This window comes from Panthera pardus, unplaced genomic scaffold (genome assembly GCF_024362965.1).
Source record: "Panthera pardus isolate Hobbes unplaced genomic scaffold, ASM2436296v1 HiC_scaffold_7, whole genome shotgun sequence".
Classification (NCBI taxonomy): Eukaryota; Metazoa; Chordata; class Mammalia; order Carnivora; family Felidae; genus Panthera; species Panthera pardus.
The window spans coordinates 3,202,217-3,230,038 of NW_026527002.1; the positions used below are offsets into that span (position 1 = coordinate 3,202,217).

General features: G+C 39.0%; 1 protein-coding gene across 6 annotated transcripts in view; it reads left to right on the forward strand.

The window, feature by feature from the left end:
• SNTG1 (syntrophin gamma 1) overlaps window positions 1–27,822 on the forward strand; it is an 881,864-nt gene that overhangs the window by 528,627 nt on the left and 325,415 nt on the right. For all 6 annotated transcript variants that reach the window (XM_019428901.2, XM_019428905.2, XM_053896624.1 and 3 more), the window contains one exon: window positions 22,280–22,333. In XM_019428901.2, the coding sequence (XP_019284446.2) occupies window positions 22,307–22,333 (27 nt within the window). In that variant the 5' untranslated portion in view covers window positions 22,280–22,306. The remainder of the gene's footprint in view (window positions 1–22,279; window positions 22,334–27,822) is intronic.

Here is a 27,822-nt window from a genome sequence, read left to right on the forward strand (position 1 = left end):
CTTGGTAGTAAGTGTGGTGAGAGAGCCAACAGGGCTTTGACCATTTTCTGGGAGCCTGACCTCTCTCTAGGAACCTACAGAATTGAAATCTACATGTTAACAGAACCCCATGGTGATTCATTATTTTGCATAATAAATTTTAAATTGCATCATTGAAATACAACTCAATTACTCCCTCAGGCCACATAATGAATGGAGACTTCATATTTTTTGAAGTTTTGCCTTTGTAAAAACTGATAGTACATTTTTTCCAATTTATGTCAGTCCTTGACTTTTAGATGAGAGCCATTAATATTATATTCTTGTCTTTAAATTCATAACAAGATTTCTTTTAATAGTTGTAAAGAGAAAAGATAAAGCAATTGTCTGTCAAAACTTATCATTATTGTTAAAACTAAGGGCCAGATATTAAAATCATTCTGATGAAAGTACTGTTCTTGCTATAGAAAATTGGTAATATTATTTAAATGGCATATTGATAAAAATGTCCCTTCAATATCTAAACATCCAATTAGTCAAAATATCAGAGTTGTTATTTTTGGAGTCATGGAAAATATTTTAATAAGTAAGGAAATTCTGTCTAATACAATTATACTAGCATTTTCAAATTTATTCAATTTCATTCTTATTCTTCAGAGTATTCTTAGTATTTTAAGCGGTAGAGTGACTTATTTTGATTTTTGTTGTTTTATTGAAATGTGTTTGACATATAACATTGTATATATTTAATGTGTAAAGCATATTGATTTGCCATATTTATATATTGTGTTATGATTCCCACTGTAGCAATAATTAGTACCTTTCTCAAATTACATAATTATTATTTATTTTAATGGTTAGAATAATTAAATTCTAGTCTCATAACAAGTTTGAGGATTATAATACAATATTGCTATCTATATTCACTATACTTTGCATCAGGTCTCTAGGACTTATTTGCTACTTATTGCCAATTTGTACCCTTAGACCACATTTCTTCTATTCCTCCTATGCCCAGCCCCTGGTAAACACCATTTTAGTCTGTTTGTATGAACACCATTTTTTAAAAAAAATTTTTTTTAATGTTTATTTATTTTTGAGACAGAGAGAGACAGAGCATGAATGGGGGAGGGTCAGAGAGAGGGAGACACAGAATCTGAAACAGACTCCGGGCTCTGAGCTGTCAGCACAGGGGCCCGATGCGGGGCTCGAACTCACGGACGGTGAGATCGTGACCTGAGCCGAAGTCGGCGCTCAACCGACTGAGCCACCCAGGCGCCCCTGTATGAACACCATTTTAATCTGTTTTAGATTACACGTTTGGAATGGAGTGATTACAGCACAATATTTGTGTGTCTCTGATTTAATCAACCAGCATAATTTCTCAAGGTCCATCCTATGTTGTCATAAATGGTCTTCTTTTACATGGTTGAATTATAGTATATTGTGTATATATTCCACATTTTCTTTATTCATTTATTCACTGCTAAGCATTTAAGTTGTTTCCATATCTCGGCTATTGTGAATAGCATTGCAGTAAACATGGAAGGGCTTATATTTCTTCAGATTCCTATTTTCATTCCATTTGGGTATATACCCAGAAGTGGAATTTATGGATCATGATGTAGATCTACTTTTAATTTTTTGAGGAACCTCCATACTGTTTCATGTAGTGGCTGAACCAATTTATATTCACAACCAACACTGTGCAATTAATATCGTACAATAGTTATCTTTTCTCCACATGCTCACCAACACTTGTTATCTCTTGTCTTTTAGATAATAGCAGGTTTAATACGTGTGAAGTGATTTTCACGTACCTGTTGGCCATTTAGATGTGTGCTTTGGAAAAACGTCTATTAATTTTAATTTAGGATGTAATGTAAGGTACATTTTCATGACAGTATCGCTCCAATAAGGCATACAGATGGTCATGATTTTCTGGCCACTCTGTTTCACACCTTGTTTCAGACCACAGACCCAAGTCATAAAGGTGGCCAGGACTGTAGGGATCACCTACCACAGTGGTCCTTAAGCTTTGCCCTGCAGAGATCCAGGGCTTGTGAAAAATGGCCTAATTTTCTGTGGGAAAAAAAGCAAAGCAGAGAAGCTGTCCCGACTCTCCTGCCCATACCAACGAGAACTGCTCAGCACTTACGCATTTTTCATACTGGATTTCTGCATAGCATTTAGATGGAACACATCATTCCATGGCTGAATGAATAAATGCAATTCCCTCGTTGGTTCTTCCTTTCTTGTAGCAGGTGGAAAACTGTTTTAGGTTGGAAACTTTTTTTTACAAAAATGAAAGTGTTTTCATTGTGAAGGGTGAGGGTCACACCCCAAATGCCTCAGACCCTGGAAAGTAAATTAACAAATGAAGGTGTCATGTATTCTAGATGAAAGCAACCTATAATCAATTAAGTGAAGAGGGAATGTCCTACCAGAGTCAACATTTAACACACAAAATCTGCTGACAGGCCAGATTTGGTGCTTGGTTTGTTATTGGAGATCTCAACTGTAGAGGCTCCTTGAAAATGTAGGGCAAAGTGATGTGTTCTAAAACAAAATCATGATCCACATAAGAGTGAAAACATATGGTATCTGCCTTTCTCTGTATGACTTATTTCACTTAGCATCACACTCTCCAGTTCCATCCATGTTACTACAAAAGGCCAGATTTCATTCTTTCTCATTGCCAAGTAGTATTCCATTGTGTATATAAACCACGATTTCTTTATCCATTCATCAGTTGATGGACATTTAGGCTCTTTCCATAATTGGCTATTGTTGAAAGCGCTGCTAGAAACATTGGGGTACAAGTGCCCCTATGCATCAGCACTCCTGTATCCCTTGGGTAAATTCCTAGCAGTGCTATTGCTGGGTCATAGGGTAGATCTATTTTTAACTTTTTGAGGAAGATCCACACTGTTTTCCAGAGCAGCTGCACCAGTTTGCATTCCCACCAACAGTGCAAGAGGGTTCCCGTTTCTCCACCTCGTCGCCAGCGCTTATAGTCTCCTGATTTGTTCATTTTAGCCACTCCGACTGGCGTGAGGTGATAGAAACTTAACACAAGACCATGGGGGAGGGGAAGGGAAAAAAAAGTTAGAGAGGGAGGGAGGTAAACCATAAGAGACTCTTAAAAACTGAGAACAAACTGAGGGTTGATGGGGGGTGAGAGGGAGGGGGGGTGGGGGATGGGCACGGAGCAGGGCACCTGTTGCAATGAGCACTGCGTGTTGTCTGGAAACCAATTGGACAATAAATTTAATATTAAAAAAAGAATATAATTTGAACTTCAATAAATAAATAATAAATAAACAAAACAAAATCATGTCTGAAATGCATTGCCTGCTGGCAATGAAATGTGCTGTGCCTCTGGCTGACTTCGTGGGCAGGAAGCCTTGTCTCTTTAATGTTGGCAGACCCATTTCAAGCACGGGCGGGCAGGGTGGCCTCACCGGCTGACCTGGTGGATCCTGGGTGAATGAATTGGTCACAAGGCAGCCTAGGTGACAGAGCCCAGAACCTTACAGAGTCAAGAGTTTTTGTGTGAAACACATATGACTGGTTGCGGAGCCAAAGGAAGGAGACATGAATGACTAAATCAGACCACTAAAGGGAAGGTGGTATTTGACATAAAGAATCATAATTGTAGTCATGATTGTGATCAACCAAAGGTAAGTGCAAACAGTACAGAACAGTAGCATGGAAACGGAGACGTTTGGGTTTAATTGCCGGCGGTGGGGCACGTATGCGGGGATAGTGTCCCAATTTAAAGGGAACCAGGATAGGCTTATTGACCAAGCCCTCTTGTAGTACGATGAATAATTAGAATTTTAAATTACTATACCTATGGAGATCATATACATCCTTCACTTCACATTTAAAACAAAACTCCCAATTAGTAAAAATTTAGCCTTATTCTTCTATTGAGTTTTGAGTGTCTACATGTCTTAGAACGGGTACAATATTTTCCTATATCAAGGCACCTGAGCAGCTCAGTCGGTCAAAGCGTCCGACTTCGGTTCAGGTCATGATCTCGCGGCTTGTGAGTTCAAGCCCCGCATCAGGCTCTGTGCTGACCGCTTAGTCCTGGAGCCTGCTTCGGATTCTGTGTCTCCCTCTCTCTCTCTCTGACACTCCCCCGTTCATACTCTGTCTCTCTCTGTCTCAAAAATAAATAAACGTTAAAAAAATTTAAAAAAAAAAGGCGTATTACCAAAATTGCATAATTTAAAATAAATATTTGCTGAAAAGTATAAAAAGACCTAACTAAATAGACTGGCTGAAAATGAGTTTAGCATAAAAATCAAAATCACTTAAGAAATTGACATAACTGACTACATATGCATATAAGAGTTGTAAAATCAATGTGGAAATTTTGAGTCCACATAAATTTCCAAAACATCAATGGCGGATTGGAATTATTTCACTTTTTTAAAAAAAACTCAATTTGGAAAGTTCCCTCAGAGATTTCAAAAATTCTTGACAACTTTGCAAACAAGCGGAGTTAGCATAACCGGCCAAAACTGATACAATATTTGGGGGAAAATAATTTTAAAATACTAAAAAATAAATAAAAATTCCTCAATCATCTCTAAGCGCATAAAAATGTTCTTAAAAGGAACATCCTTTCTAAAGGCATGAAGGTGAATGTTAAAAGTGACAGGAGCCACACTGGGAAAAGGAAGTTCTCACATTAGATGTGGCCTGGTCTACTGCTGGCCTCTCTTGTCCTCTGTGGTACACATGGTGGCCTGTCACAGGGCTGCCACTTAAACACTGCATCCCACGGTCTCAATGTGGCTAGTCTCAATGTGGTTATCTTATGACGTGAGGAATGAAATGTGAATGGACTTGATGTGTTCACCTCCCATTTTCTGCCCTGGAACAAATTTGGACAAAGAAACAAAAGGTGGATTCTTTCAGACCACCCACGGTGAGGACTGCAAGAGAAAGAAGATGGAAGAAGAATGGATTTCAGATGCTTTGAGATCACCTCTTGATTATTAAGCTTAGACCTTACAGGAGAGACAAACAAACTGCTATCCTGTTTAAACCATTATCGTCTTGCCATTTTTTTTTTTTTGAAGTAACCAACCAGTATCCTAGGCAATATAGAAAAATGAAAGAAGGGGTAGTCCAAGATGCTGGCATACAAAGGTCCTGAGCTCACCTCTCGTGGACACAGTGAATCTACACCTATATATAGAACAATTCCTTCTGAAGAACTGAACAGCTTCTGCACAACAAAAGACCCAAAGGCCACACCGAAAAGAGTGGGAGAGATAGAGACTCCGTGATGAGAGGAACATCACCCCCAATGCAGCAACCTGCAGTAGGGAGGGATATCACCAAGTAGCCTGCACATAGACTCACTTGCTTTGGGGTACCATGAAAAAACAGTGGTTTAAAGGAAAACTGAACAGCAAGTAGAGGAGATCTATTTACTAACTGTAGAGCATCCACCAACCAGAGAACTGCTAGAACTCTCCCCAGGATTGAAGGCACCAGTGAGTACCATTGTTTATGTCCTCCCCCTCCGCTTTGATAGTGCAGGCAGGAGCAGGGTCCCGGCACTCTAGCTGGCTTCATAGAGCCACCCCAGTGTGCCCTAGGCTCTTGGCCTACTCCCAGATCTGCTGCCCACCCCCCCAACCCTGAGGTGGCCCTGGCATGGCATACCAACGGCCTTCCCTGCTTACACCCACCCCAGCTCCAGATATCTCACCAAGAAAGCCATGCACAGTGTGCTCCAGAACTCATTCTATCCTGCACTCAACTCCGCTGTCCCACCTACGTGACCCTGGTGCAGCCTGCCTCAGGAACCCCATGACTGTGACTGCTTTAGCTTTAACCATCCCACTAGGGCATTTCAACATGGTATATTCCTGATGTCCCCTACAGTCTGCACCCAATCCAACTACCCCACCAAGGTGGGCCCAGAGCACATCCCAGTACCCATTACAGTGCATGCCTGCTCCAGCTCTAGCCATCCCACAAGAGTGGCCTTCCAGCCTGCACCCACTCCAGTTCCAGCTAGCCCACCAGAGATACCAGGCAAACATAGTCTACACAGCACACACTCCTATACAAGGTCCTCTTTCAATAGTAAGAGAGGTAGCTGTTCTGCCTAATTCATAGAAACAAATGAGAGGGTCAAACAAAATGTGGCAACAAAAGAATATGTTCCAAATTAACTAATAAGATAAAAGTCTAGAAAAACAACAACAACAACAACAACAACAACAACAACGGGGAAAAAAAAAAACAACTAATGAAATGGAGATAAGTAATTTACCTGATAAGGAGTTGAAAATAATGGCCATATACAAGGTCACCAAACTTAGGAGAAGAATGAAGGAACACACTGAGAACTTAAACAAAGAGGTTAAAAATATAAGTAAGAACAAATCAGGGCTGAAGAATACAAATCAGGGTGAAAAATGCACTACAAGGAATCAACATCAGATTAGAGCATATAGGAGAATGGTCCAGCCATTTGGAAGACAAAATAGTGGAAATCACCCAATCAGAACAGAAAAAAAAAAAATTTCTTTTTTGTTTAAATAGTAGCATCCACCCAAAACTGGTCCCAAAAGCAAAAAAGAGAGAGGAAGGGACAGAAAACTTATTTGAAGAAATAATAGCTGAAAACTTCTCTAACCTGGGGAAGGGAACAGACATCCATGTCTAGAAATCACAGAGAGTTCCAACAAGATAAAACCAAAGAGATTCACATGAAGACATATTATAATTAAAATAGCAGTAAAGATAGAGAATGTTAAAAACAGCAAGAGAAAAAACATAGTCATGTACGAGGAAAACTCTCAAGGAATATCAGGTGACTTTTCAGCAGCAATTTTGCAAGCCAGAGGGATGTATTCAAAGTGCTGAAAAGGGAAAACTTACAAGCAAGAATACTCTGCCGGGCAAGGTTATTCAGAATTGAAAAATAGATAAAGAGTCTCCCAGACAAGTGAAAACTGACAGAATTGATCACTCCTGAAACTAGAAATATGAAAACATATAAAAGAAAAAAATCTCCCTGGCAAAGGCAAATATATAGTAAAGGCCACTTAAAAACTAGTATGAGTGTTAAGAGACAAAAAAAAGAGTAAAATAAACTATAATAAGTAGTTAAGGGACACACAAAATAAGAAGATGTAAATGTGATGTCAAACACCTAAAAACGTAGGGGTGAATAAAAATGCAGTACTTTTTGAATGTATTTAAACTTAAGCAAATATGAACTTAAAATAGGCTACCATATATATGTCAATGTATCTATTAACCTCTTGGTAACCACAAAATAAAAATCTATAGTAGATACATAAAATAGAAAGAAAGGAACCCAATGATAACAATAATAAAAAAAAGACCATCAAACCACAATGGAAGAGATAACAGAAGAAAAAGGGAATAGAGAAGAGCTACCAAAACAAACAGAAAACAAATAACAAATGGAACAAATAGCAGTAAGTACATATGTATTAATAATTGCTTTAAATATAAATGGACTAAATGCTCCAGTCAAAAGATATAGGATGGCTAAATGGATTAAAAAAGACAATACTAGAAAGACAGATACCATATGTTTTCACTCTTATGTGGATTCTGAGAAACTTAACAGAAACCCATGGGGGAGGGGAAGGGAAAAAAAGAGGTTAGAGTGGGAGAGAGCCAAAGCATAAGAGACTCTTAAAAACTGAGAACAAACTGAGGGTTGATGGGGGGTGGGAGGGAGGGGCGGGTAGGTGATGGGCATTGAAAAGGGCATCTTTTGGGATGAGCACTGGGTGTTGTATGGAAACCAATTTGACAATAAATTTCATATATTAAAAAAAAAAAGAAAAAAAGAAAATACCAAAAAAAAAAGACAATCCTAATTTATAAAGATATCATGAGAAAGTCATTATTTATTTGTCTTAGTTTTGGACTTAATTTGGTTCTGTTCAAAAAACTGGAATGGACAAACATGAAAGTTAAAAAAACCGGACATCATATATAGTGTAGATATTCCATGAGTATGCTTTTATACTGGGCTGACACTTCCATGAGAATCTTGAAGGATTTACAACACTTCCACACTTGCTACCAACCTTTAATGTTGGTAGTACAAGTTAAAAACAATAACAACAAAATTGTCTTTGAGTTCTCTCCAAGCATAAACATGAGAATGACAGGGAAATATTTCGGAATATGTATAACTATAAAGAAACCTGATGATACATCAACATTTTGCATTGCTTTGGGACTTTTCTCTGAGTGCTGGTAGGCAATCAGATGAAAATGTCATTTGTTATAATTGGACAATACTTAGCAAAATCTAATATTAGAGATCTAAACTTTCTCCTACATTAGAATTCCCGGAACAATCATAACATAAGCACAGTGGAAAATGTAAAGGCAGAAGTTTTGGTAACTTCTGTATTTACTTTATTTCCAAGGTAACTGTACTAACTGCTAATTTTTAATAAATGCCAGCTCTAGAGAGTTTTACTTCTTGGGCCTAGTTTTTTAAGAAGGAACCTAAAACCCTCTGCATAGAACTCTGTTTTGATGGGCATGATTGTTCTCTTTGCCTTTGAAAAGAAAATAACAATAATTAAGCCCTTAAAGCTTCCAGAGATGATGTTATTTTTTCTCCTAATAAAAAATATCAGGCTCTTGGTACACAGGACTTAATATAATTGGTTTCATCATAACTATCAACCTCTCAGGAAAAATTTTGTTCTCTAGATGTACAATCTGCATAGAATTCCTTGAGTCTTTACTATGGAGAAAATTACTGGTCGGCCAGAGTTTAACAAATAGTATTGTAAAGAAATGTACCTATTAGAATGACAGATTTCATTTTGCTGAAGATTTTAAAATCCTGTCAATATGATTTCCACTGAGAAAGTTTTCAGTAAAATAATAAAAAATGAATGAAGGAAAATAAACCAAAAAACAAGACCCATATCTACTAGAAACTCACTTCAGATCTAAAGACATATACAGACTGAAAGTAAAGGGATGGAAAAAAAGATATTTCATGTAAATGGAAATAAAACAAAAGTTGGAGTAACAATACTTATATCAGACAGAATAGTCTTTAAAACAAAGACTGTAATAAAAGACAAAGAAATGCATTATATAATGATAAAATGGGCAATCCAGAAGAGGATATAACATTTGTAAATATTTATGAGCCCAACATAAGAGCACCTAAATATCTAAAGCAAATATTAACAGACATAAAGGGAGAAATTGATAGTACTACAGAAACAGTGAGGGACAGTAACACCCCACTTAGATCAATGGATAGATCATCCGGACAGAAAAACAGTAAGGAAACATCAGCCTTATATGACATATTAGACCAGATGGACTTAAAAGATATGTACAGAACATTTCACCCAAAACCTGTTAGAATACACATTATTTTCAAGTGCACGTGGAACATTCTTCAGGATAGATCACATGTTAGGTCACAAAACAAGTAAGTCTCAATAAATTGAACAAGATTGAAATAACATCAAACATCTTTTCAACCCTAATGTCATGTGTGTGATATACACATATATGTGATACATATGTGATATACATGTATATGTATGTATGTATGTATGTAGACTACTAGTCAACCATAAAAAAGAATGAAATCTTACCATTTGCAACAACATAGATACATCTACAACATATTATGCTAAGTGAAATAAGTCAGACAAAGACAAATACCATATGATTTCACTCATGTGGATTCTAAAAGAACAAAACAGAAACACAGACTCACAAATACAGGCAACTGTTGGTTACCAGGGTGTATAGGGTTGGTGTGCAAATAGGTGAAGGGGATTAAAAGGTACAAACTTTCAACTATTAAATAAATAAGTGACAAATAATAAATAACTATTAAATAAATAAGTCATGGGTATATAATGTACAGCATAGGAAATAAGGTCAACAATATTGTAATAACTATGTAGGGTTATAGATGATAACTAGACTTAATGTGAAGATCATTTCGTAATGTATAAAAATTTAAGGTAGTATGATATCAAATCATGGGGAGCCTGGGTGGCTCAGTCTGTTGAGCGTCTGACTTCAGCTTAGGTCATAATCTTGTGGTCCCTGAGTTCGTGAGTCCCACATCCGGCTCTGTGCTGACAGCTCAGAGCCCGGAGCCTGCTTTGGATTTCTGTGTCTCCCTCTCTCTCTGCACCTCCCTTGCTCTCACTCTGTCTTTCTCTCTCTCTCAAAAATAAATAAACATTAAAAAATTTAAAAAAATATATCAAATCATTATCATGTACACCTGAAAGGAATAGGATATTTTATGTAAATTATACTTCAACTGGAAAAAAAAGATTAAAAGCTGCAGAAATAGCTGCCTCAAGGTACACGCTCCGAAATGAACAAAACGTTCACTAAAAATGAAACCCAAGTGACTGCAACTGTCATTTTCAATCCTATCATTTTAATCCATTTTGAGGGGAACAATGAATAATTTGCAGTCAGGCACCCTGTTTGATGTGGAAGCATGTGAAGACGGTGTATACTGGGTATATACCGAGTTTGGGACACACAAAAATATGGAAGATAAATTTTGCATATTTCATAATTTTGCCTTGGGCAAATTTTCTATAAATAGATAACATTTTTCCCATCGGTAGACTGAACTGCCATAGTACGCGCGGTATTATAAAGACTTTTTTTACACACACTAAGTAAAGCATTCTGGAAATTACCTAAGTAATTTAAGTCCAAATATTTTTATACTCATGCTTTCTAGTCTATTCTATATGACTACCTCCGAGGTTCTCCGTGTCAGCATTTTTCTCTGGGTGGCGTTGTAGAGATACGTTCTTTTTGTTTTAGCAGGCTTATGCCCAATGAAGCAGTTTGAAATTTTATATGCAACATGCATGAATTTGGCTGTATTTGTCTAATTTCGTTTTGGTTATGAAAATGAGTTTTAAGCAATACGGATTGGTGCTTTTCTCAGCATAATTGAAGACAATATAGTTCCTGTTAATTTCTGGGTATCAGATTTAACCATAGGAGGCCAGACCTCTGGACAGAAGCCGAGTCTGTTGATCCGTATGCCATATAAGTAGGACACTATAATCGCTCAAGAAGTATTTATCCCCGCTTTCTCTTCTCTTGGGCAGAGACCTCACTTTCATCACTAGTTGTTGGGTCACTTATGTGATAATAGTAGAAATTGGTTTCCTTAGGCAAGGGCTTTTCCATGCAGTACGGCTTACCGCTAAGCTGGTCATGAGGGTTCTAAATGGATCAAGAATGAAGTAGGTCACATTTATATATTGTGACACTGTAATTTTAACATCATTAATTTTATCATTAATCACTCAAGCCATTTATGCATTGATAGTCTCATCTTCATATTTTAAGTGATGGAATTTCCTAATAACCATATTTAAAAAAACTAATTTCCATAAAAGCTTTGTTTCTTCCTAGTACAACTATACTAGATACTGATAAATCAATATATAATTTTTTTCTTGATCCCTGGATATGAGGGATAAAGAGACGAGAACATTTGGAAATTGCACATTTGTTCTTGCATTATGTCTTAATATAGATCAATTTATTTAAGACAATTATACAAGCAAAGCCTTAGAAATTTCAGATGTGAATAGGAAAAATAGTATGGAGATGATGAATGTGTCTCTAGGGGAAAAAAAAGACATTTTTGTTTTCTGAGAAAAAGGTTAAGTTTGAAATTTCCAGTTAAGATACTGTTATCTTGTTAATGAACCAACTGCAAAATGAAATGTTTTTCTGATAGTTTTTTAATAGTATAAATCTGAAATTACTAATGTATAATATATTTTAAAACTCATGTTATTGAAATTGCTGTCACTGATCATTTGTGCTTAATGGACTTTAAAAAAGTTTTTTTAATGTTTACTTATTTTGAAGGAGAGTGAGAGAGACAGTGCATGAGTGGGGGAGGGGCAGAGAGAGAGAGGGATACACAGAGTGTATGTGAGGCAGGCTCCAGGCCCTGAGCTGTCAGCACAGAGCCCGATGTGGGGCTCGAACTCATGGACCGTGAGATCATGACCTGAGCCGAAGTCGGACGCTTAACCGACTGAGACACCCAGGCGCCCTTGAACTTTCTGAATCACCTAGAAACATGCTCTTTTAATCAGGTATTGTGACAATAGTTCTGCAGAGTGACACCATATATCTCACTGGCATTCACTATTGTATCATTGGGGATTCTCTAGACAACAGAACCAGTTCCACACCTGTCTATCTGGATACAGACACTGAGAATAACTTCAAGGAATTGGCTCACATTACTTTGAGCTGGCAAGTCTGAAATCTGAAGGATAGGCTAGAGGCCTGGAAATGATCGGGCAGGAGGAATTGGTGCCGTAGTCTTGAAGCCGGAGTTCTTTACCAGAGAAACATCTGAGTTTGCCTGTCAGTAAGGCCTTTCAATCGTTTGCACGAGGCTCACCCACACTATCTTGAATAATCTCACTTAATTAGTCAAAGTGATTGCAGATGTTAGCCATATCTACGCAATACCTCCACGGCAATGCCAACATTAATGTTTGATTGAATAACTGGGTTCTAGATTAAGTAACCGGTATGGTCAAGTTCGCATATAAAAGCTAACCATCACAGTCCACTCCTTATCACCTTGGCACCCAAACACCCCTCCTTAACCTACTTAACCACCAAATAGAGGCCATAAAGTCATCCTTCCAACCAAGAAAAGGCAACTATCCTTCACACAACCTAACACACTAGTTCTTTCCTTTGCAGGGAATGCAGAGTCCTCAAGCAATACTCACTCTTCTCCTTGATATGAGAACATTCGAACTGTCACTTAATTGCTGTGATATGAAAGTTTATATTATTTTTAAACATTTTTAATGTTTATTTATTTTTGAGAGAGAGAGAGGGAGAGAGAGAGTGGGGAAGGGGCAGAGACAGAAGGAGACACAGAATCCAAAGCGGGCTCCAGGCTCTGGGCTGTCAGCACAGAGCCCGACATGGGGCTCGAACCCATGAACTGTGAGATCATGACCTTAGCCGAAGTCGGACACCTAACCACCTGAGCCACCCAGGTGCCCCAAAACTTTATATTATTAAGAAATTGTATGTTAGATGAGAAAATGATGAGGAAAGAAAACAGACAAAAATACACATATGTATACATATATATATATCTTAAATATATATTAACACATATGTATACATATATATATATCTTAAATATATATTATATAAATATATATTATATATATAAGCAGATATATATACATATATAATATATATGCATATTTAAACTAACAACATGGTTGCAGCTGTTAACTTACACCTATCTTCTTCCACTATCCATTGCATATTCCACTGCCTCAGCAAGCACCTCAGCTGGTCCTGGTTCTTTATCTCATAGGAAGCTCCAAATTTTCATTCCAAAGGGTGTGACCCATTAGCGGTTGTGTTTTGTTTTTTGTTTGTTTCTTTGTTTGTTGTTGTTGTTGTTTTGTAGTTTTCCATTGACTTCAGTCACACAGCCCTAAGGTATCTCCTGTATTCCACACATATTCTTATTGTCTTCATTGTGGAGTAGCAGTCCAATTTCCCTTGGAAGTCAGGATCAATCATCCCAGCCAGTAATGTAACTCCTTCTTTGCCTGTTGACTCAGTCTTGAAGAGCCTGAGTGGCTAGGCAGCAATCTTAGTTTCCAGTTCGTTGGAATCATTGTGTCTCCTGCCAGAAGTATTTCTCCCTTTGAAACAAACACCTCTAAACCAGAAGAGCCTAAGTTCTTAGGAATGAGAAGTAAAAATTTTGCTAATGGGACACTCAGGGTAATAGTGGGTGGTACCTCTTCCATTTCCTGTTTTGAATCTTGGACCCATCCAGCCTTGCTCTGGGAGAAAGAACACCATATAGTTGAGGCCAGTTCAGAGCTATATATACAGCCTTCTGGAGAGACTTACTCCAGTCTTGCAAGATATTGCCAGCTGACACTGTAATTGAGTCTTCAAAAGTCCATTACACTGTTCCATAAAGCTTGCTGTTTCAAGATGGTGAGGCACATGGTCGGTACAGTAAATTCCATGAGCTTGGATCTATCCCCTAATTCAGTCACTGTTAAGTGAGTATCTTGATCAGAATCAGTGCTGTATGGAATACCAAGACAATGTAAGTCCACGGAAGGTAGTTTTGGTAAAAGGATTGCAACTTACTTGTGCCTTCAGAGACTGCTCAGATCCAGCTGAGCCACTTGGGTGGCTCAGTTGGTTAAGCATCTGACTTCAGCTCAGGTCATGATCTTACAGATCGTGAGTTTGAGCCCTGTTCAGGCTCCTTGCTGACAACTCAGAGCCCGGAGCCTGCTCTGGATTCTGTCTCCCTCTTTCCTGCCCCTTCTCTACTGGTGCTTGCTCTCTTTTAAAATAAATAAACTTAGGGACACTTTGGTGGCTCAGTCAGTTAAGTGTCTGACTCTTGGTTTCAGCTCAGGTCATGATCTCACAGTTTGTGGGTTCAGGCCCCACACTGAGCTCTGTGCTGACAGCGAGGAGCCTGCTTGGGATTCTCTCTCTCCCTCTCTCTGTTTCCCTCCCCTACTCACTCTCTCTCAAAATAAATAAATAAACTTAAAAATAAAGAACGAACAAAATAAACTTAAAAAAAAAAGATCACATGCAGGAAAGGCAAGTCTGTATCCAAAGTGTTTACTCCAATAAGAGCAAAACATTTGCCTTTCTAATATGGAAGCAGTCCAGTGTAATCAACTTGTCATCAGGTAACTGGCTAATCATCACAGGGAATGGTGCTACATCAGACTGAGCGTTGATCTCTGTTGTTGGAAGATTAGGTATTGAGCAGTGACTGTAGCCAGGTTGACCTTGGTGAGTGGATATCCATGTTGCTGACCCATGAATATCCTCTATCTCTGCTACAGATGCCGCTTTGCTCATCTGTCCATTGGGCAGTGAGTGCAGAAGTAGATGGGGGAAAAGGCTGACTGGTATTCACAGAACGGACCATCCTATTCACTTGGTTATTAAAATCTTCCTTCGCTTACTTCACCCTTTAGTGAGCATTCATATGGGATACAACCATCTTTATGGGTTTGTTTCCACTTCAGAGACTGGAAAATCTTCTCCAGACTTCCTTGTCACTAATTTGTCCAGTCATGTTTTTTCTAACTCCCTGACTATCCATCCAAACTATCGGCCATAGTCCATGAATCCATCTACGCTCATAACTGTGTCCATTTGTCCTCCCAAGTAAAATGAACAAACGGGTGCACTGCTTAAAGTTCTGACAACTGGGAAGATTTCTCTTTGCCATTGCACTTCAGGAGTGTTGTAGAAAGAGGCTTTAGTGCTAAAGCCATCCAATTTTAGGTGATGCCTATACAATGTGCAGAATATCTGTAACCCAGGCCTGACTTTTCCCTTCCTCCGCCATCTGATTGTGAAGACCTCCACATAAGGCCATAGATACAGGCTGGGAGAGAGAAGTCATGTGGGGCCAGGAGTGGGGGGCCATTGGAATTTGAACTGCTTCTCCATGCAGCTTACTTGTGCCTTCAGAGACTGCTCAGATCCAGCTATATGTATAGAGAGAGAGCCTATACACACACGCACGCGCGCACACACACACACACACGTATATATATACTTAGAGCCCGGGCTGAAATTCACCTATAGGAACCTGCCAAAGACTGCAAACACCATCCTTATCTGCCACTGACACTCCAGGCACCTTGGATGTGCTGGATCGTATGACCTAAGTTTAGAGAAGCTCACACAGCGGCCTGACATGTTTCAGAGCCTTTTCTTTTCCTTGGACTCACTTGAAATTAGCAGCTTCTCAGGTCACTCAGTAAATTGGCAGGAGTAGCTTACTTAGATGATGACTGCTGCCTGCAAGATTCAAAGAGTCCCGTTAGGCATTCTGCCTCTTATTTGGCTGGAGGAGGGGCCGTATACACCAACTTACCCTTTCCCTTAGAAGGGATAGCTCAACATCACCCATACCACCGGACCTCTATAAGTTTCACCGAGATAGATCGTCCACAGATTTTTGGTGGATTTATGTCCCACCATCTGACACATATATCTTACCCATAAGTCTACAGTAGGTGCTGATCTGCTCACGAGGTCAAATTAGCCTAATGTCATCAAAGCAAAGGACCAGTGTGATGTCTTCTGGAAAGGAGAGGTGGTCAAGATCTTTGTAGTCTAAATTATAACATTGCTGGAGGTTGATATACCCTGAGGTAGGACAGTGAAGCTATATTTCTGGTAAGCAGACTCCTTCTGGTGAGCTTATGGACAAGTATTGAGGAGAAAAGCATCTGCCAGATCATTAGCTGCAGAGCAGGTACCAGAGGTTGTGTTAATTTGCTCAAGAATAGAACCATACCTGGTACCACAGCTCAGTTGGAGTCATCACCTGGTTAAACTTCTGACATTCCACTGTCATTTTCAAGACCATCTATTTTTCTGGACTACCAAATAGGTGAATTGAGTGGGAATGTACCGAGAATCACTACCTCTATATTCTTGGACTTCTTGATGGTAGCATTAATATCTGTAATCCTTGCAGAAATGCAGTAATGTTTTCGTATTTGTCTTGGCAGAGACAGTTCCAGAGGCTTCCACTTGGCCTGTTCTATCATCATAGCCCTCACTCCCCAGAATAAGAAACAATGTAGGTATTCTACCAGTTGCTAAGTAGGTCTACTTAAATTGTGTATTCTGGGGCACCTGGGTGGCTCAGTCGGTTGAGCGTCTGGCTTCGGCTCAGGTCATGATCTCACAGTCTGTGAGTTCAAGCCCCGCGTCAGGCTCTGGGCTGACAACTCAGAGCCTGGAGCCTGCTTCTGATTCTGTGTCTCCCTCTCTCTCTGCCCCTCCCCTGCTCATGCTCTGCTTCTCTCTGTCTCAAAAATAAATAAAAAAAAACATTAAAAAAAATTAAAAAAAATTGTGTATTCTGAGGCTCTGGCAGTAACCACGGGATGGGTTTAGGAGTCCCAGAACTCACTGTGAGATGGGCCTGAGCTATAATTCCACTTACCACCTAACCTTCATAAGCTCCCCACACTAACTGAAGAAACTGTTTTGGTTTGGGATCTCCTGGAATTAAGTGTCACATCAGTTAAGAGTTGGTGTCCAGTAGTCCTTGAAAAGTCTGATTATTTCCCATTCTTCAATGAACAGTTATCCTGGTAAAAGACGTGTGTCCTTTTGAGGAAAGCTGTGAAAAAGGTTAACCAGGCCCCTTTTTCAAAGGTATCTGGCCTCCCCTCCTTCACTGGGGTTCTGGGCCTATAAAGTGGTTCAAGTCTGGGAGTTGATTGAAGGTCCATGACTGTTTTGGTGAATCAGGATAGATTGTGCACTGGACCTAAAATTCCACTTTTTAAATTCCAGTTAAAAAATAAATAGGCCTCCCATCTATTTCAACTTTAGGAACACGTAATCAGATTGCCGAGGTGATAGGTTTCTGAGAGTCAGGCTATTCTGATTACTGCTTAGAAGGCTCTGATGCCCATTCTGGTAACCATACCCACTTTACCTTTGGTACGTAAGTGTTGCCACGTGGCCCCTGCCACCCCAGGATCCAATTAGTCCCCTGCATTTAAGGCTCCAGTTCAGCAGCAGCACTTTTCACTATAGCTGCTAACCTACAGAGGGGACCACAGAACTCTTCGGCAGTGTTGGTTTCCTACAGCCAATTCCTGTCTCACAGTCATGGTAAGAGGTGTGGGTGAGCAGGTTGCCCACTCTGGCACCCCAATCCCCCTAAACCTTTGAATCCCTTCCTCTACATTCAACCACATTTCCAACTCTACTGTCGTGGGCCATCTTCCAGTCCCACAAGGTAAACCATTAAATCCAGAATCTCTGTTTCATGGGGCCATGTCAGTAAATTTGGCCTAATTCAACTTTATGTGCCTTCCACCAGTATCCCATATTCCTTACGTGTGTGTGTGTGTGTGTGTTTATTTATTTTTGATATAGACAGAGTGCGAGCAGGCAGGGGCAGAGAGAGAGGGAGAGAGAGACTCCCAAGTAGGCTTCGTGTTGTCAGCACAGAGCCCGATGCGGGGTTGGAACTCATGAACTGTGAGATCGTGACCTGAGCCGAAATCAAGAGCCAGATGCTTCACCGACTGAGTCACCCAGGCGCCCCCATCCTACATCCTTAATATCTATCTCAACACACATTCCTCAGGATTCTGTCTGTAGAAATTAAAAAAAGAAATCATTTTGCATAGGAGTATCCAGTGATGATACTTTATATATTTCTGTAGCTGTATTAGTGTTGTCTTTCATACTGGAAATAGAGTCACTGGTGCCTTTAAATCTAATCAGGTGAGAGAACAATTCTGGAAACCCCAGTACCAATTCACACAACTTCTCCTTAAAGGTCCTATTCCTTTAGAACCACTCTTGGTTCCAGAATCTGTCAGGATTCTCCAGACAAACAGAACCCCTATGTATGTATGTACACAACATATACACATATACATAAATATAAATATTTACGTATGCATATGGAGACACACACACACACATACACACACACATGTGAAGAGAGAGATTTTAAGGAATTGGCGACATGACTTGGTGGCTGGCAAGTCTGAAACCTTTACATCAGCCTGGCAGGCTGGAACTCTCAGGCAGAAGTTGATAGTGCCGTCTTCAGGTCGATTTCTTTCTTCAGAGAATCCTCAGCATTTGCTTTTAAGGCCCTCTGACTTATTGGATAAGGCTGATGCATATCATGAGGATAATTTCCTATAATTAAAGTAAGTCGATTATAGATATTATCCACATGTACGAAGTTTTTCATGGCATAACCTAGATCAGATTTTGGTTGACTAACTGAGGACTATACCATAGTCAATTTGACACATAAAGTTAACTCTTACAAATACCAAGCCTTTTTTATTCCAGAGTCTGCAGGTTGGCTGTGAGTAAGTCTATTTAGGTAGGGCGTGAGGGTGTCTCTGCTTCACCCTATGTTCTGCGGGCCATTTAGGAAAGTTTTCCTTTATGTATGTCATTGCGGGGCCGGGCTAAGTGGAGGGCGGCTTCTTGAGAAGGCTTTTCTCATGCAAGAAAGACAAGAGAGCAGGTGGGAAGATGTGAGGCCATTAAAGAAACCAATATATGGTCACTTTACTATTGGCAGGAGCAAGTCACATGGTCAAGTCCAGAGTCAATGTATGGACAAGCCACGCTCTCCATGATAAATATATGGCATGGAAGGGGATGCCAGGAAAGATAGAGAATCTGGGTCAGTCATTCAACCTTCCACAAGTATTTGCATATGGTAGCTTAGAGTTATTTACAGCCTTGACATCTTTTATTGTATCTGTAGAGAACTACGAGTTATCAGTATCACTTTCACCCAAATGATAGTGTTCATCTAAAAGATATTCTTTCGCTGTGGCGTTGCATTTTTCAAACCTATTTCTATTTGTTACTAAGTCAGATACTTTACTACTGATATATTTGTTATTTGACGAAGGCTGCCCCCAACTAAATATAATTTATTTCTGACATCAGAGGTTGGTTTTATATGAATGGGAAGAAGCTAAAGGGATCAGGTAGAGTTATATGTTTGCTTTCACTTGGAGGAACAGCTGGAGGTTTAGTCTAATTTGGCCTGGATAAATATTACTGTGGTGCACCCTTAGGATAAATATTACTATGGTGTACCCTTACAACATGGGTTATCATGTGCCTGTGTACTTCCTTGCTGGAAATAAATAAATGGGGGAGGAAGAGGCATATCTTTTATCCAGAGTAATTTCATATAATTCATGTAGACACTTCACCCTCAAGGAAGGAAAACATACCCCTTCACTTCTTAAGTAGAAGCTGCTTATAGTGACTTCCAGCCAAAGAGTGGAGAGAGGGGGAAAAAGAGTAACTTACCGGTGGGGGGTGGGGAAACCTGACACTCTCCCAGCCAGGAGGTCAAGGTCAGCCTCCCCAGTGAGAAGTCCTGTTGACAGTGTGAACCTGTCATATGGAGGTGAAATGGCACTTATCTCTGTGGCATCGTCCCCAGATCTCTTAGCTCTAGTATAATCATGAGAAAAACATCAGAATAATCCCAATGGAAGTACACTCTACAAATCACTGACTAGTACTCCTCAAAACTGCCAAAGTCATTTAAAAAAAAAACCAAGGTCTGAGAAACAGTCACAGCCAAGAGGAGCCTGAGACGTGGTGAAGAAATATAACGCAGTGTCCTCCAGGAAATCCTGGCACAGAAAAGGAACATGAGAAAAACAAAACAAAACAAAACAACCACAACAAGAAAACTGGAATCAAGTATGGACTTAATAATAATATAACAGTATTGATCCGTCAATTTTAACAAATGTGCATACTAAGGGAAAAAAGAGCGTGGGTGTATGCGACTCACCTTGCCATTTTCACAATATTTATGTAAATGTAAAGCTGTTCTGACATAAAAGTTTATAGAAAAAAAGGCTCAAAATATTTGAGACGAAAGAACTGAACAGATTTTACTCCAATTTTTAAATTTATGGTCACTGAAAACAGTTTTATTATAGCTATGATATTTATTGTTACCTACTAATTAAGTTGTTTTCAATCTCATAGTTTTTTCTGGAAGAAACATCTGATATTACGACCTAAGTTAACTTTGATAAAAGATAATAGAAGTTTCAGTAAAAAGAAGGAAAATGTTAAAAGCGATGTAGGCACAGTGTAGCAATGTAGGCACAGTGCGCCATATTATTAATAATGATGTCTTATATGAACTGTAATATTCAGCATATGAAACTAACTATGAGATTACATTTAGACACATGGCTAAATAGCTCATCTATTTCTCGAGTAGCTTTTTAGTAGCAGAAATTGGTCTTGGAGATACCGGGTTTTTATATAATCAATAATATTGAAATTCTACTTTTATGGTAAAGGAATAACTTTCTGTCAGTGTTGGAGATAAAAAGATATTTATAGTTTCTTCGAGCACAGTTTTTAAGAGCAATGTTGAAAAATAATCGTTAAGGCTAACAACCAATTTCTCACGGAGATCGAAACATTTAGTAACTTATATCATCAAATTGTAATTTTTATTATCCAATTGCCTTTCCTTTGCAAATGACTTGTTGTTACCTAGCCTTCTTGTCATCAGCTTGCTGATGCGTGCAAATAAAGTGGATCCAGGCCCGCAACCCACCAAACGTACTGAGGGAAAATACTCAGTACACTATGCTGCCTGTTCAGTTAACTGTTGAAAATGGTCAGCCTCTTTTCTTTCAGAGGCAGTAGGAATCATCCAGCGAGAGCATCAGTGAACTTCTTGCTCTGGTTCACCCACACTTACCTGATCAAGTGTTTATCATCTAGTACAACAGAAAATGACAAAGAGGGAAAAAACAGGTTAATGTTTCAGGGATTCAGAGGAGGAATAATTTTGAGGAGCCCAGTCTTCTAATGCGGAATTCACCATGCACTTTACTTTGAAGTCTCATTTACCTAAGCTCTGTTGTATTTTGGTGCTGCAATTTTTTCGTTGTGTCAGGGCATCAGTTTTCTATGACGGCCCTCAGTTTTATTAAGTTGACCACATAACTAAAATAAAATTCTCTAAAATCGTTTAAAAAAAAAACCCCACATATGCATTTATACTTAAATCTGTGCTCACAATTTAGGTATTATAAAAACCACAAAATGAAACTGTGCCAGATATTTCATACATCGATTTATCTTAATATTATTCACTCTGATAAACAGCTTGTTTCCTTACATCATACTGTTTGTGAATAAGATTGTAAGTTCCAGAGAGGATTATTCATGCATGTAGCTGTTTAATTAAAAAGAGAAAGATTAGTCAACCTTTTTTCGAGAGATAACCGAATGAAAGGCAACTTTTAATTACTCCTTTGAAGTTTCTTCCCCAGTTGCAAACTCAGGTTTCAAAATGAACTCCGGGAATGAGCGAACACGGCAGAGAGGAGATTGATCCTATCAGAGATCCTGTCTGAATGCTTGGTGGAGTGGGTCAGACCAAACCCTGGCAGTATGTCTGCACTTCACAGCATAGGGAGGGGTTGACACTTTATTTTTCGCTTCCTTCCTCTGTCTTCATTGCACCCGGGGAATTCTTGTCCCTTACAGGTGGCTGTAAACACAGTTGGCCCATAGGATCCGCTCCATAATTGCTTACACTTTATTAGCAGTCTCCATGCTTAACACTCGATGCGGTGCTTGATGGCTTACCGTTTTTCTGTCTTTTCAGACGACATCCTTTGCGGTGCCGTGGCACATGGATTTCAGGACTGCCTGTGAAGAGGTATGTTAAGCGGCTTTCTGCTTTTTGAATAAGGAGAACAGGTTGTAAAGGGGACACGCTGGGCCCTCCTTGATGTGAGTGGAGCATTGCTTTTGGCACAGGGATGGGTGACGGGTTCATTGCGTGTCCAGGGTCTGATCTGTTTCTCCGAGACTAAAAAGCCAAAGAGTGCCTGGGGAGGACCCGGACTTTCACTCTTCCTTAAGAAGAAGACTGGAACCTATTTGATTTGATTAAATTGCCCTTCTCCATAAACTCTGTGCTCGCTGCATGATTTCAGGTAGTAGGAGTATTGGGAGGAATTCTTTTCACATAAATGGTTATAAATTAGAAGACATCTGAAGTCCCTTTCAGCACTAAAATCCTATGATTTTATGATTCCAATATTATTTAAGTATTTCAATATTATTTGAGTATTAGTACACGGCAATTCAGATTCTCTGTAGAGAAGCAGTTCGGTGTGAGTTAAAGTGACACATTGCTCTTTCAAGGGTATTAAAGGCCATTCAAGTGTGTGGTCAATGGTGCATGGAGTTAGGCCCCAGGGGATGTGACTGTTCTATTTTAGGAAAAAACACCGTGAGATGTCACTTGTTAAGTTTCTTGCAAAAATACCTTCTTTGAAAAACTATTTGTCACAGTTGGTTCAAAGTTTAGAACATAAATAAGAAAACGAATAAATTGCTTTTGTATGTTTAATACTTAAGCTCTTTACTTTCCAGAGGATTTTCTTTGTGCTAGTACATTTCAGATTACATTATAGTTATTTATTTACAAACCTCTCTTCATGCGACACTAAAAATTATAACGTCAGAGTGTATAATTTATTCATCCTTTTAACCCAGTACCTATCAGTTCACGCTTTAAAAAAAAACAATTAATGCTTTAGAGACTTAAGTTTAGAAGCATGAGTTTAAATCTGTGCCTGTTAAATACACAGTATCATACTCTTAATTTTGGATATAATAAGTCTACCATTTCCATCACAGTTTTGTTCTTATGTTTTGGGCAGTAGAGCACTCATTGAAATATTTGTGTGAATGAGATAAAAATGAAAGAAAAAACCATATGAGATTCATGTGGGAGAGACAGGATGTGGCCAAGTACTGTTTGAACACATGGTTTACCTTGGATCTCAGAGGCTGAGCTGAGATGGACTTCTCAGACCTTTTTTTTGTTTGTTTGTTTTTAAACAAAATTATTTGATTCATTGGTTTGGAATATATATCAGGTTCCATTTAAGGGTCAGAGATTTATTTTACAATGATAATTGTATTCGCGGGAATACAGAACTATGGGATCCTCTAAACATGATCAAATCCCCCAGCCGATGAACCAAAGTCACTGAGTTTGCCTGAAATTGACAGTCTTAGAACATTCAAATGGACAGGAACCATAAAGACAATTTAGTTTAACACTCTCACTTTGAGAGGTTTTATGAAATTCTGAGTGCCATTTAATTAATTAGATAAAAGCAAAAGTATAATGTAGAGCTTGGAATTCCTGAGTCTACGTTGGAGCCTTTTTCTAAATGATGTTGCTGGAAATTAGAACATAGTCAAAGGGATATTAAATAAAACTTGTTTTCTCTTGACTGTTAGTAAGCTATTAAAGATGAAAATCTGACTCTCATGTCCATCAGACAGATCTAGCTAGATTATCACGATGTACATACAGGGAAGTCTCTTCTTTGAAAAGAAACAGAACTATGTCCAGATAAGTTCCATTCAGGATATCTTAATTTTCTAACACAGATCCTTTGTAAAAGAAAGGTCGATTTATTAAGAAGGTTCTCCTCTTAAAATGCAAAAGTGAAGATAGAGAATAAATCCACAATTTATAGGAAAAGTCACATGTTATGGGCAGGCATAATTACTGATTTTCTACTTTTAAAAGTGTCATCAAAATAATGATGTGGTCAGGAAGCCAATATGCTATCTTTAGTCTAAGTGTTCCTCAGATTTCATTTCCACATCGATATCCCTAAAAATACGATCCACATCTCGGTGTTGACCATGAAAATACATATTTTTATAACATATATTTAATAATTCAATAACTTATTTACATATAGAACTTAATTTAGTCCCTCAAGTAATAGAATAGAATTCGTGACTGTGATTCAATCAACACATCCTGAAAGAAATCCTACTGTCGATGAAATACTGTACTAGCTCTATAAATTAATATTCCTTAATTATGAAAACAGTAATAACTTATTATTAAGATCTTCTCATGATAACAAAATATATGATGAAGTTAAATACTGTGATACAGAACAGAATGTTACTGAAGTCACTACGTGATGACACGATTCTGGTTAATTGTTAGGCGAATGTATTTATTCAAAGAAAACCCTGAGTTCAGAAAAGGAAGCACCTGTCTTCGGATGGAGTAGTCTCGGAAAGCCTCAAGGCAAAGTGACTCTTGTACTAGTCATTGACAAATGGAAGAATTTAGCCATGGAGAAGGCCATGAATGGAAGTAATCCTAGAAAGCAGGACAAGTGCAGTTGGAGGCAGATTGCATCAAATGGCCTTTCCTGCCATGTTGCTATAATATGGTAGAGTATAAGCAATTACACATCACTTAAAGCTATAAGTGTACAGAACAAATTAAGTTATATTTGACAACCAAAATATGGAAGTACCAAGGACACTTGCAAAACTATGTGCAAGGCATGACATAGTCTCTGCCCAGTTCCTTGTGGTTTGTATTTTTTTTATGTCTGATATTGCACATTTTATATTTTTATTTTTTAAACATTTATGTATGTATGTATGTATGTATGTATTGAGAGACAGAGAGAGAGAGAATCCCAGACAGGTTCTATGCTGACAGCACAGAGTTCAACGCGGGGCTCAATCTCTTGGGAGGTCCTGACCCGAGTCGAAATCAAGAGTCGGCCACTCAACTGACTGAGCCACCCAGGCGCCCCACAAATGTTATATTTCAAGATTAAAGGAACATAGATTTTAAAGTTTCATGAAAATGACATGTTGTGTTCTTTCGATGCCTAGAACCCCAATTACAGAGGCCTTAACTTTTAAGTGTCAAAGAAATTATAGTCCGTTTTTTAAAGTTCCAAGGTAGGAAGATGAAGCTCAAGATAAATTCTTCATAAGTTTAAAACAGAGTAAATCCATGTAAATTCATAAACACATTTCATTGATTTACAGAAAGCAAGTCAATGACTAGATTTTTAAAAAGTATTGCCTGTTAAATAATTAAGAGGCATGGCCTTTTAATATTCCTCTAAGCGAACAAAGTGGACTTTGTACAATCCCTCTGCAGTATTGGATCATCCACATCAGGCACAGGAAAACAACATTTGAATTTAATTCATTTTTTTATGAATCATCCCTTTAACATTTCAAGTTTTCTGTATGTTTTACAATTTATGTAATATACTGTACATGTCTATATAGAGCACCTACATTTCTTCCCTACACTGTCCACACAGTTTGAAGACCAATGATGGTGATGTTAATAAACAAACAGAAGATGAATGCAGTTCTTCAGTTTATACTAAAATGTGCAGCCAATAATTGTCTAGGTGATTTTTTATTTTTCAGCCATCTGGGTGCATAGATGTAAAGACCGTGGCTGGACTCTCTTAGGTTGTGCGGCTAGAGCAGTCGCTCTCACGGTCCTGGTTCCCGTTCTTTTTTGTTTGTTTGTTTAATTTTTTTTAAATGTTTACTTATTTTTGACAGAGAGAGAGAGAGAGAGAGAGAGAGAGAATGAGGGGGGAGGGGCAGAGAGTGAGGGAAACACAGAATCCAAAGTGGGCTCCAGGCTCCAAGCTGTCAGCGCAGAGCCCGATGCAGGTCTCGAACTCACAAACCATGAATTCATGACCTGAGCTGAAGTCAGATACTCAACCGACTGAGCCACCCAGGTGCCCCTCCTGGTTCCCATTCTTATTGGAAGCAATCCACGGGGGATGAGACCATTTAGATCAAGCCTCTCCCAGTATCAGACAGTGTCCTATGTGTCCCCCATAGCTCATCTTTGATGGGACAATCCGCAGGTCAGAATGGCCTCACTCACTTTAACCCCCCCTCCCCCACAGTGGTCATTGCTTTGATACAGGAGGAACAGCTGCTTCAAGATGATGTCCTTCCTTGCATTCCCCTAGGAAATTCTTAGTGACTCTCTAGTCACCAAGAGCACTTTTGCTACCGCCTGGTGAGAGACACTGATGGCCATGTCATTGCATACAGGAGGATCGGGGGAGGCATCCGTCAACTAATCTGTGCATGAGGGAAACCAGAGCAAGTAGCTAAGAGCGCCACATCTGGAGCCCAGCAGTCTGGGTTCAAATCCTGCCTTCCACTCACCTCTGCTGCTCTGCTCTTTTCCTGCCTATGAAACAACTTGCACTGGGTTGTCAGGAGGATCAAATGAAATAATATTTCTGGGCACACAGTAGCACTATGCAAGTGGCTAGTAAACAATGAAAAGCCACACGGCCACATTTCACGAGAGATGATACCGGCCCAGCGGAGCTGCTCTGAATCACAAGGGTACCCGGTTTTTAATCCACTGTCGCAGCTCTGCTTCTGATGCAGTTGTAGACCAAGCGCCAACATTTTCTGCTCCAGCTCTATACTTGTGTCAACAAAAACCGTGCTGTAACTTTCCCAGTTCCTATCCGCCTCCTGCTCTGCCATAAGAAATATATTTATAAAACATAAATCCCTGTTCAGGTTTCTCTGGGGCATCTCCGATACCTTTAACCCCCCGGGACATCACACCAGGGCCTTGACCTTCCTCCTCTACACCTGGCACCTCTCCTCCCTCTGCCTCTGTCGGATCGCTGCAGACTTAGCATCGGGGATGCATGTTCGTGCTTCTCTCTTCTTCTGGCATCATGTCGGCTCTCCAATCTCACACTTTCGTATCTTTACTCATTCTTCCTTCTTGAATCAAATAGCTGTCGCCTCCTCTAATTATTATTTTCTTATTTTTTAAGACAAACTGTACATTTTTCTATAGTCAAAGGTGTCTTTAACACCTCCCTCCCTCGAGAATACTTAATTCTTCTCTCCATGTTGCTCCCATATCAGATATCACAGTGCATTTTGTGGACATATGCTTATTTTTGTAAGTAAGAATACTCTGAGGTCAGAGACATTGTCTGATTCACGTCTGACTCACTCTTACAACATTTTTTTTGGCCAAAAAAACTATTTGCAAAATTTGCAGTATTTGCAAAATGGATGTATGTATGGGATTTTAAATGTAATTGCATGCACACAGCTGAGTTTTTATAATCAGATATATGTATCATCTCTTACCCCTAGAGACTATATTTTAAGTTGAATTTGTTGTTAGCTTTGTGAGTCCCTTTTTTCTATTTTCTCCAAACAGCTATTTATTGGGGTGCATGCGTGCATGTGTGTGTGTGTGTGTGTGTGTTTAGTGTGTGTGTGTGTATTCATTCTAACAAAATCTGCTTCGTTCTTTGTTTTCTTTAATTCTGT